This window comes from Rhinolophus sinicus, chromosome 3, assembly GCF_057876585.1.
Source record: "Rhinolophus sinicus isolate RSI-liver-muscle chromosome 3, RSI-T2T, whole genome shotgun sequence".
NCBI classification, from domain to species: Eukaryota; Metazoa; Chordata; class Mammalia; order Chiroptera; family Rhinolophidae; genus Rhinolophus; species Rhinolophus sinicus.
In genome coordinates, this window is record NC_142503.1 from 200,567,541 (window position 1) to 200,580,086 (window position 12,546).

Below are 12,546 nucleotides of genomic sequence, written 5' to 3' on the forward strand. Positions count from 1 at the left end.
TCCAGGACACATCAGCTTCAACTGAAGTCGTTGTCCTTCAATCTAGTTGTGGAGGGCGCAGCTCAGCTCCAAGTCCAGTCGCCGTTTTCAATCTTTAGTTGCAGGGGGCGCAGCCCACCATCCCATGCGGGAATTGACCAGACAACCTTGTTGTTAAGAGCTCGCACTCTAACCCACTGAGCCATCTGGTCGCCCCAGTTTTTTGTTTTTTAATAATTCAGTTTGTCTCTTCCATTATGGTTTAGTGTTAACATTTAGAAAGGTCTTGTTCATCATAAAAAAATGCCATATTTCCCAGAATGTTTCCAATCCTTTCATGGTTTTATTTATTCTTAAAATCTAGGTATTTGATCTGTGTGGTATTTATCAAAAACAATTCTTTTAGACAGCAGATCCTCGCAGGTGTCTGAGCGCATTATTGGACTGACTTTGGGTCCTGAGAAGGAAGAAAGAGCTGGGTGCCTAAAAGGCATGAAATAACTGTACACTGAAAGAGATCAAGGAAACCTGACCAGGTCAAGGAAACGTGCAATAATACAACTCTCCCTCTCACCACCTGTGAGTGAAGGGGAAAAACAGCGTGAATAACTTATGTTAATATTTACTATTTAAAAACAATTTATGGCAAAAATTAACAAATGAGGAAAAAAGCACTTATCTACCTTGTTCAATGCTCTCGGCTGGGGACTCCTCATGTCGAAGGAAAAATTTCACTTCTTCCCTCCGTGGACCCCACTTCTGAAGATGCTCATACATCATATGATCGAAGGGTATGGGACGCTCTAGAAAAAAAACACCACATCTTATTTATCTCAGATCAAAATAATTCCTACCTAAATTAAAAAATGAATAAAAATAAATATAAATAAATGTACACATATATTAGAATTCAAGAATATTACAAGCACTAAACTTTAACTTTAACGAAATAAAAGCAGGAGTGTGAAGAACGGGAAATAATTTAGGTAACCGATAAACACAAGAGCAGTCTTACAACATTAAATAGGCAACATTGAAAAAAATGCTCTTTACTATATTTACCATGAAGCAGTATGCCTCCCACTCTTCAAATAAACATATCAACAAATTGGCCGAACTTTGTTATTCGTTAAAATGCTACAGGTGGTAATCAGATGTACAAAGGATGGACACACACTTGCTGGCAATTCAGGGAGCCCACACAGGCACTTGTACACCAATGTTCACAGCAACACTACTCACAAGAGCCCAAAAGTGGAAGCAACCCAAATGTCTACCGACTTATGAATGGATAAATAAAATGTGGTGTAACAGACTACGGACATTATTCAGCCAAAAAACAAAAAAAGAATTAATTACTGACATACATGCTATAACATGGACGAACCTCGAAAACATTATCCTAAGTGAAAGAAGCCAGGCAGAAGATGCCACATGTTGTACGATCGCATTTATGTGAGGTGCCTAGACTATGAAATACACAGAGCCAGAAGGGAATACAGTGGCTGCCCGGGCTGACGGGAGGAAGGCGGGGGAAGTACAGAGTTTGGTGACGGTTGCACAGCACCGCGGATGTCCTAATAAACCACTGAACTGCATACTTTAAAATGGTGATTTTTATGTTATGTGAATTTTATCTCAATTCAAAGGGGAAAAAGGAAATCTTGTGATATTCCCACTACTGCTTGTGCTTGAAGGTGAGGAAGGATATCGGCAGGTCCCAAGGCTTACGGAAAACCACCTGGGGAGTGGCAGGACAAAACTGTACAGTATTTTCCCCCTTTTAACACACGTGTATGGCTGGGGAGAGACTCTTCTGCTCAGTCTAAGAACTTGACTTTGAATCAAGAGAATGAACTTTAAGAGCTGCAGTCCTATCATACATTCATGGTGAGATTCAAGGTGCCCTAGAGTTCTAGAAAAGTTCCAGATTTCTATAAAAAAGAAAATCCTACCGTTCACCAAACTGTGACAGAGTGTGCTGCCGCCCTTTCACCTTCCCAACTGTGTAGGCAAACTGTGCCTTACTCAACAAATGTGAGGGCCTGGACAGAAACAGTTTCATCTCAGCTGAAAAGGAAATCTGTGTGTGCTTAGCTCAAGCTCAACTCAGAACTGAGTATTACAGCAAAAAACAAGCACAAAGTGAGCATTAAATTTTTAGTTTTGAAAGTAACACTTATTATATATACAGGCCTATAAAGATTTTTAAAAACACGTGTTTATAATTTTAGAATTGTGAGGTCTATACTGAAGTCTAATTGTGTCCCTCAGTTTTGCATAAAACTGTGTCTTAAGCTCTATCCTTATTAACATTGCTTTGACTTGTGGTGTTAATAGCTTTAGTTTTAATCACTTTAATAATCAACATTATCAATAAAATTCATGTTTTACAGTTTTTTACATTAATTAAAATGAATTCATAACCTTTACTTAAATCTACCAAATCTGAGCATAACTTTATAAAAATTAAGTCCAATTTTGCCTTAAGCCACTTGTTTAACAGAAATTTATTGTTTCCTTTTATGAACTAAAAAAATTTTAAAGACAAGATTAATTTCGGCTGGCCCAGTGGCTCAGGCGGTTGGAGCGCCGTGCTCCTAACGCCTAGATCGCCGATTCGATTCCCACATGGGACAGTGAGCTGCGCCCTCTACAGCAAAGATTGTGAAAAACGGCTTGACTTGGAGCTTGGCAGCCACGGGCAGCCGGAGGATGGCGTGAGCTGCTGTGGGCTGCTGTGAGTGGACAGCAGCCATCCAGAGCTGCTCTGAGCATCCGACCTACGACTGGAGACCAACTGCCTCAGCGTGAGGGGGTGCAAAAAAGGTGAAGGGATTAAGAAGTACAAATTGCCAGTTATAAAATTAGTCACAGGGATATAAGGTACCGCACAGGGAATATAGTCAATAATATCGTAATAACTATGCGTGGTGCCAGGTGGGTACTAGGCTTATCTTGGCAATCACTTTGTAAGGCATATAAATGTCTAATCACTGTTATACATCTAAAACTAATATAATATTGTATGTCAACTACGATTAACATAAATTAAAAAGAGTGCTTGCTTCGGCAGCACATACACTAAAATTGGAACAATACAGAGAAGATTGGCATGGCCCCTGTGCAAAGATAACACATTAATTCATGAAGCGTTCCTTACTTTTATGGCAAATTTGAAAGCTGCTAAGAGAGCAGATCTTAAAAGTTTACATCACAAGAAAAAAAAATTCTATAACTGTGTATGATGATGAATGTTAACTATGGTTAATTAGACTTATGGTGACCATTTCATATACAAATATTGAATCATTACGTTGTATACCTGAAACTAATATAATGTCGTTTGTCAACTATACCTCATTTAAAAGATGTAAAACAAAAGAGATTACACTGATTATCCCTAAGTGCCCTTTAAACACTTACACTTGGACGCTCAGCTCATTATCACCTCAAACTCAAAATGTGCCAGTTGGTCATTCCCTTACTTTCCAACAAAGACCCATCCCTGACTGCCACACAGTTCCCTCTTCCCGCAGGCTGAATACAGGGTAACCCCCCACCCCCCGGCCCCCACCGATGCTGCAGGCCTGTGAGCTGGTCTAGTCTCTACCCTGCTGCCTGCTCTCTCTCAATACCACAGTCATATTCTTCTCTTGTCCAGCCTTCACATTGCTCGCCCTGCTCAGTGTACCCTATTCTATCTCAATTCAAGCCCTACTTTAGAGTCCAAATTATTCTACGCATTTTCTGTATTCAATAATCATACTACCTACGCTGCCCAACTAGCTGACAAAGTCCTTAAATGTAAGCGCCAGTATTTACTCTTCTCACTTTAATAAACAAATATTTATGAAGGGTCTACCATTTAAAGGGTTTTGTACACAGGGAAACACATACTGTTTCTGCCTTCATGAAGTTATCACAAGAAAAAGAGTAGACGGACACCTCAACGTGTAACAAACCAAACCCCAGAAGGTCTCCGTGGACAGAACTCTATTTGGTTAGTAGTAGTATCAAAAAGACTCCACAGAGCTGGACCTACTGTCACTGCTTCTTTCAGATGGCTGTAGGAAGGATCAAATCACACAACATGCTTTTTTACAAAAAGCACCTGTAAAACCCTATCCCCATGTAACATAATACTCTTTTTATTTTAATCACTCAATTCCTTATTACCACTGATAACTAAGAACCGGAAACAATATTTTGCATTTGATGAACATTAAATTTTATGTACTTAGTAATCTTTGTAGAGCCTGATACATACCATTTCCCCTCCACACTTCAGCTAAATGGCAACTGCCTTCTCCAGGTTCCTTGCAAAACTCCACAACATCTCGACATGTTGTTTCTGGTGTTATAGGAACTTCTGTTAAAATCTGCTCATTGTTGCTCAAGAACACGGTTAATATCATCTGTAAGAGAAAAGATTAAAGCTACAACTTAGAGTCATCACAAAGAGATTCATCAGTAAATTGAAAGTGACCCCCCACCTCCCTACCGCCACTCCACCGACCTCCACCCCCATCCCCGCTCCTGCCAAAATGCCTACAGGATTAGTTTTGGGAAACTAATAAACTGATTACAAAATTCATGTAGAAAAATCAAAATGTAAAAAAATAAAAATTCTAAAAGAGAAAAGTATTAGAAGGGAGCCAGCATTACCAGATATCATAAGGCCTCAAAACAATATGGCACTAGTACATAAATAGATCAATGGGACACAGAATCCAGAAACAGAAAATGGTAAATGATGGAGGTAAATCAGAATCGAGGAGGGAAGAGACTGTACAATGAGTGATGTCTGAGCAATTAAAATACCTATCTGGGGAAAAATGGATTGACTGCACATCATACACTAGCAGAAGTTTCTAACAGATCAAATATTTAAATATAAGTCATAAAAGTTCTAGAATAAAACTGGGAAAGTTCCTTTTATAACCCTGGTGTACAGAAGCTTTCCCTAACTGACTCAAAAACCAGACACCACTTTAAAAATTGGTATATTCAAGAAATATAAGAATCTTTTACAAAGCAAAAAAGACAAACTGGGGAAAAATATTTGCAATTCATAGTACAAAAAAAGGCTAATCTCAATATATAAAGGGCTCCTAATATTGTAATAAAAAGACCAAAATTCCAATATATTTTTTAAACTTTTCTGAGAAAATATATCACAGTAAAAGAAATGCAAATGGCCCTTAAATATAAAAATACATTATAATGTATTTGAGAAAAATAAAAATATTTTAGCATTTTTTTGTCTTTAAAAATCCTAACACTTTGATCTAAGATCTGAAGAGATCATAGGGATTTAAAATATATATATATATTGCTCCTAAAGTACAATTTAAACCAGATTTTCTTTCATCAGACAGTATTATAAAGTATTTCTGGTTTTCTTTTCTTTTTTTTTAAGTATTTCTGTTTAATCTTTGATCAAATCAACAAAATCTGCATTTGCCCCAAATTCTCCTCTCAAAACCTCATCTGTCAACTAAATATTTTAGTTCATTGTTAAAATACTTTTTTCTTAGAAGTGCCCTAAATTCCTAAGTTGTGAGATCTTTATATTTTATGAACTGGTCAATTTTGGTCAATTTTAAGTAACCAAAATTGGTAATAGTTATGAACTGGTTTCCCAACCACCATCTCCCCTCACCAACCTACCGTTCAGCATTGCCAGTTCATTTTCTAAACGTAAATCAAGTGAGGTTATTCCCCTGCTTAAAATATCCAGGAGCTCTGTGCTGCGAGACAGCAGCCCTTTCCCAAAACATTTTTTTCTGGAATATAAACGTGAAAACAGGAGTCTAACAGTATTGTTCACGTGAATCTCTAACTTTTCCCCCCAGAGACTCTCATAGGGCTTGATGTCCACAGAATACCCTCTGAGAAAGCCTCGACTACAGGATAAACTGCCAACTCGATTCCTCACAAGCCTTCTGCACATGGATCAATGGGACAGACTGTGAAAGAAACCCAGAGACACTAGCCTTCCAGCCCTAGGGCCTCCCTGCACCAACAACCTTCACCTTGCTCCCTCAGCTCCAATCACGTTCTCTCAGGCTGCTGTCCCTCGGCCTGGGCACTCTTCCCATGGCCTGTAAACTCCTACTCACCCTTCAAAACTCAGCTTATATGCTCCCTACCACCTTTGCAAAACCTCCCTTCACCATCTCCTCTCACAGGGAGGATACACGATCCATCCAGGAAGTCCTCACAAGTGTCTTTATTACATCACAGCATTAACATGTCTCCCTCCCCTCACTAGACTGCTCAATGCTCCTCCGAGCACCTCGCTCTTCAATCCCCCATTTCCCACTGCCGCCCCACATCTGACGCATGGGAGGCACCCTACAATCTGGCAGGCTCCATGAACCACACAGAAATGTAAAACCTCCACCATACCATAGAGCTGAGAGAACACGGCACATAATCTAAGCAAGACACAGCCAGTCTGTTAATAAACAAGCATTTTTCCTTCAGTTCTTGGATATTATAAACACATTTCTACTTTATAAGAAATTAAAGTTTTTTCTGCTCACTAACCCATAAGAGGAATTTATTTTAAAATGGGGGGCTTTTGAATACTGAAATAAATGGCCTGGAACCAATAGAATGTAGACTAAAGTAGGAAATTCCTAGATCCAGTAAAGACAAGCTCAGAACTGAAAGGGCCTTAATGCTAGAACAGTGTCACCAGAACAACTGGAATGTATTTTTATTTTGTTTACATACTTTATTTTATACTTCTCTTGGTAAACATTTTCTCGTGTGATTTCATAGCCTAGCTTTTCAAGATCTAATATGTTTTCCTAAACATTGCTTTATACAGAGGGTGCCCAAAAAATATATATACAATTTAAGAAAGGAAAAAGCCGTATTAAAATTACGCTGATGGTAAACACTTCGAGCACCTCTTGTAACTGCAGAAGTCAAATGTGACTTGTATTCATCTTTCATTATCGATATACATCGAGTATTACAATTTTAATACAGTTTTTTTCCTTTCTTAAAAGGTGTATACATTTTTTGGCACCCTCTGTATATCAGAATTTCAAATTAGTGAAACTATTTTAAGGCTTTCACGTCAGGGCTGTCCCCACAGTTCACTAACAGCCGGTGAGAATAGCGCCCTGCCTCTCACCTTCCATCTCTGCTGTTCCTCACCCCTGACCCCGTCTACCACAGCGTGCCATGGTTTGTTCTCAACACTACAAGCTGGGGAACGAATGCTTACAGAAACATTTGCTTCTGGAAGACGGGACTCTGGCCAGAACCAGTGTCTTGCAGGCCCACTCCCCGCCACGGCCACAGAGCAGCCCTGTGACTCTTGGAAAGGCATGGCTTGTGCTTACTTGCTCTGAAAAGCAGAGTCCTTATGAACTTGCTGTCAGAATGAACGACGGCATGACACTATTTGGGGGCACTTTTTGAATTACCATGACTTCTCAGCTCATGAATAAGTTCAACATGATAGGGGAGGGGGAGGAGAGACAGGCTGGCAGAGTTGTGAGTATGAACATTGATTTTTAAAAGCTAAAAACGTCCAGAAAACTTACACAAAGGTCACTAAACATTACTTCACTTTTTAATTCTATTTTATGGTTTTTAGTAAACTTTATCTTTCCTCATCTTAGCAAAATTTCCCCCATCTCTATTATTCAATCAAAGCCAATTTCATTATAGTCATGACAGATATAAAAGCTTTCAAGAGAAATTAAGCTGGCATTACCCATACTTCCCTAAAGCATCACTAAAATTAAAGATGAAAAGGCATGTGACTGCTACTGTTATTCCAGAGAGACTTCCTTAGCTTAAAAAAAAGAATCTCCAACACAAGTATCACATAGCATTGATTCTAGAAGCATTTTGTTTTGTTTATTTTATAACATCTTTGAAATCGGAATATATCTTACAATGATAGTATGTCACAGTCTGATGAGTAGTGCCATTTTCCTCTTTTTTAATAGGATGTATAAAACAGAGATGAAACCCAATAGGGTTAAGGATTAAGCGAACTAAAGAAACAACTAAAGGAAAAAAGAAGTTAACGTTTAGCCTTCCTAAAAAATTAATATGTTGAACATCCAAGACTTGGTTATGCACAGTAGAAAAACACAAAGGTCTACACCGTGTGCTGTAACAAGCACGTGAGGACGGGGCCCTCGTGTGCCTTTCCTCCAGCCGCTCTGTCTGCGCCACCCCATCTCCATCGCCCCCAAATGCCCCCTCCCTTCAGAAGTATAGCCTGCCCCTACTGTCTACCCATCATGACCCAGTCCCAGACACAGCTTCCTCTTCTGCTCCCCTGTTAACAGGCTGTGGCTATTTTTAGTCCAACATTCTTATGCTAAATTATCAGTGGTTTTCATGATTACATCCTCCACTGGAACAGTATTTGCAACTCACAGGTGGGAGCTGTGACCCATTATTACCTGGTCTTAAAATCATCTAACTGTGTTGCAAGCTGCACATATTTTTATTTGAAAAAAAAAAGTCTGACAACGTCAGAACGCCCATCGGCCCCAGAGGACAAACCATGCGTCTGTCGCTAGTTCAGCACAGAGCATCATGCTGGACACACTCGTGCATGGCGCTCAGGAGACGCAGACGGAGGAGGGCCAGCAGGCAGGCGCCTGCACAGCCACGGCAGCCACTGAAGAGGCCACCTCATCCGTACCTTCAAGACTGTGTGCGGAGGAAAGAAAAGCCATTGGGATCAATCACTCATCTAAGTAATCTGCCATGTTTACAGATTTGGTATATACGTAAAGCATGTTCGTGGTCCAAGGAGATGAAAACAAAGCACAGATTAGGGATGTATAAGCATTACAAACTAGGAACTATGTATGTATAAGCATTACAAACTAACACTGTGTGCAATGTTACGTGTCAATTACATCGCAATAAAGCTGGGGAAAAACCACCTAGAACAACAAAAAAAGGAACGATGCTACAGTCAAAAAGACACTAACAAGTGTTGATGGATGCAGAAAAACAAACTCTCATACACCGGTAGGAAAAATATTAAATGCTGTAGCCATTTTGAAAAACATTCAGCAGTTTCTTAAAAAGTTAAACACAGATTTATCATATAACCCAGAAATTCCACTCCCAGTAGGTACCTACCCAAAAGAATAAAAATATATTTCATCACAAAGCCTCATATGCAAATGTTCCTAGCAGCATTACTCATAGCAGCCACAAAGTGGAAACAACCCAATGTCCACCAACCGATGAATGGATAAAATGTGGCATATATTCAATGGAATATTATTCAGCCATAAAAAGGAACAAAGCACTAACACAGGCTACAACATGAATGGACCCTGAAAACGTTATGCTAGGTGAAAGAGGCCAGACACAAAAGACCACAGATCATATGATTCTATTTATAGAACATGTCCCTAATAGGCAAAGCCAGAGAGACAGAAACTAGACGAAATAGGGAGTGACTGCAAATAGGCACAAAATGTCTTTTTTGGGGTGATAGAAACGTCCTAAAATTAGATTGTGGTGATGGTTGCACAAGTCTGTAAATTTACTAAAGATCACTGAATCGTTCACCCAAAATGGGTCCGTTTTATGGTATATAAATTATTTCTCAATGAGGCTGTTTTTAAAAAGTAAGAACCATCAACTTCCAGAAAAGGAAATGAGAAACTCTACTTGACGCGGCACAAAGAAGCCTAGAGTGAGACACTCACGTTCTGTCCTGGCTCTGCCGCTGATTTTGCTGTGACGGCCTGGGGAAGCTGCCCCCAAGTCGTCTCTGGGTCTCAGCTTCTCATCAAAGCTCAGTAGGTAAGAGACAGGATGCCCTTTGGCGCGGTATCTCTTAGATGCTCTAGCCCTGACCACTCAGCTAAAGCACTGGAGCCCGCCATTCACCAACCCTACCTACTTCCACTTCCCAGGGGAAAAGGAGCTCAGGGATAACAAAAAATAATGGAGTTCAAACAAGATCATAAAAGCGATACCCAAGTTTAGCAACTTGTAAAACATACTTGGTAGCTTATGAGCACATAATAGCCACAGAAAGGATCTGCTGGGGTGGGGCTTGGGGGACATCAGAAGACCCTTTCAGCTTCCCAGTGGGCCGCCTGCCCCAATAGGAGAACCAACGCTCAGCTCTCTTCTGGCCCTAACATGCTGCAACACTGTTCACCAATTTAGAATCTCAGCAATGTCGGGGCTGTAAGGAAAACCGGGTCTAAGACATCGCCTTGAATGCCTCATCCCACTTCCCTGAATCCGCCTCTGTCAAAGGCACAAAGGCACACACCGGAACCCCTGCCACTCACAGAGCAAGGAGCACAAATCAGACAGACTTGGGAGGTACCCTGGACTCCTTTCTCTTTCCTACTCCACAAACAACGCATTAGCAATCCTAGCAACCCGAATTTCAAAGTATACCCAGAATCTGAGCGCTCGTTTCCACTGCTACTGCCCTGGCCCCCCGCCTCTCACGAGGCAGCAGCAAGGGCAACATCATGGGTCTGTTTCCACTCTTGCCCTTCAGGTACATCACTTTACTCAAATCCCTCCAGTGGTTTCCTACCCCTCTCGGAATAAATTCTGAAGTCCTAAGTACTGTATCAAGGTCCCACATCACACATACACACCGCTCTGATCACACTGCTTCTCATACCTCCCGCACAGCCCTGCTCCAGTCACACTGGCATTTTCACTATTCTCCCAACAGAGCAAGCCAACTCCTGCCTCAGGGCCTTTGCACGCGCTGTTCTCTACCTAGACCACTCTTTCCTCAGCTACTAACATGCCTATATTACTCTCTGATTTCAGGCCTCTGCTCACATGTCACCTTATCTGGGAAGCTTTCCCTAACCAGTCAAAAACAGCAATATTCTATCACTCTCTATCCCCAACCTATGCTTTGTATTTTTCTTCCTAGCACTTACCACCACACCATTTGTTATAGATTTATTTGTTTATCTTGTCTCCTCCCACTAGAACAGAGGCTCCTCATGAGCAAGAATTTTAGTTAGTTCACTGCTGTATCACTACTACCTAGAGTAGGGCCCAGGACACAGTAGGCACTCAATAAACTCCCCCAATTACGTATGAAGTTTCTTTTTACAATAGGTTAAGACATAAAGGGTAGGTGCCTGCCTTCTCATCTTCAAGGTCTCATTTACAGAAAAAGATGGCTAATATTTCATCCCTCTAATCACTGAATTAGTGCACATCGGAAAGAAGAACAAAATCTTTTTAAAAATGCTAGTGACAGATCAGGAGCCCATACACATACATCTATGTGATGGACATTTGTCAGATTTCACTCAAACCTAGACCCGCACGGACATGCCTTGTGAAAGCCTCCCTCTCCACAAGGTGGCACTGCAAGGCACTGGCTTTGCTCCCCCTTCCACAAATTCTGGGGGAAGTAATTAACAAAAATAGAGGAATAGTTTTGTAAGATCATGTTAAGTTCAATTCCCATAATTGGAATCTGTATTATTTTGGCAAAGAAATAGAACTGGTCTTTGGAGAGCAATAATTTTTTCCTAAATAAATGAGACATGTGAGACCGCAGGAGCAAACACTTACAGTGTCTCGTACGTGAGAGCAGACACCCACTCAAACTAAAAAGTCCTTAAGTTAGATCCTCAATAACCATATCAATTCTGGTTAGTTCAAGTCACTGTTTTTATCTGCTTTAATGATTTACCATTTAAAACCACATTCCATCAGGCAAAAACTCCCTCTTACCTAGCTGAATTTGGGAAATGTGGTTATATGTTATTCCTGGAAATACAAAATACACACCTGGGCTCCCTTCCACCTTACTGTGTTTAAAAGCACATGCATTTGACAAAACCTGCCTAAAACCTGGAAAGAATGCAAAATTCAGCAAGCATTCCAGGCCTGCATGTGTGATTACTACCGGGTGCGGAGGCGACACAGTTGATGAAGTTCCATCCACTCACCCAAACTTAAAGAATCCCCGAGAATAGAAAAAGGGCAGTGTCAACTCTGACACTCTGTCATCAAAGCTGGGAATCAGCTCCCACAATGACGGCTGCTTTCATGACGCTGTCTATGTGAACACGAGGAAGCAGAACGAACACTGTGGACTTTCACACCACGGGCTGTGACCTACTAGTGGGCTGTACAATCAGTTAGGGTGTCAGGACTACTTTGTTTTTTAATGGAACAGAATAGAATAATATAAAACAGTGTTAACAGAACAAAAAGCAAGCCCCAGATTGGGAGAAAACATTTGAAAAAGACGTATCTGGTACAAGACTTGTATCCTTAATATACATAGAACTCTTAAAACTCAACAATAAGAAAACAAAGGACCCAATCAAAAAATGGACAGAAGATCTAAACAGACAACTCATCAATGACACATAGATGGCAAATAAGCACAGGAAAAGACACTCAAGGTCACATGTCATTAGGGAACTGAAAATTAAAACAACAATGAGATACCACTACACACCTATCAGAATGGCCAAAATCAGGAATGCTGACACCACCACGGCTGGTCAGACGTGGGGCAGCAGGAACTCGCTGGTGGGACGGAAACAC

The 12,546-nt window shown here is 40.6% G+C and overlaps 1 protein-coding gene and 1 non-coding gene across 3 annotated transcripts in view; one reads left to right on the forward strand and one right to left on the reverse strand.

Moving 5' to 3' along the window:
* The window catches only part of PPP1R13B (protein phosphatase 1 regulatory subunit 13B), a 74,586-nt gene that overhangs the window by 41,011 nt on the left and 21,029 nt on the right, over positions 1-12,546 (reverse strand). For both annotated transcript variants that reach the window (XM_074326816.2, XM_088797538.1), the window contains exons 2-3: positions 4,250-4,397; positions 663-782 (exon numbers count right to left, since the gene is read on the reverse strand). In XM_074326816.2, coding sequence (XP_074182917.1) covers positions 663-782; positions 4,250-4,397 — 268 coding nt within the window. The remainder of the gene's footprint in view (positions 1-662; positions 783-4,249; positions 4,398-12,546) is intronic.
* Positions 3,040-3,146, forward strand: LOC141570978 (U6 spliceosomal RNA). The gene has a single exon (XR_012495403.1). It is a non-coding gene; the product is annotated as a U6 spliceosomal RNA (small nuclear RNA).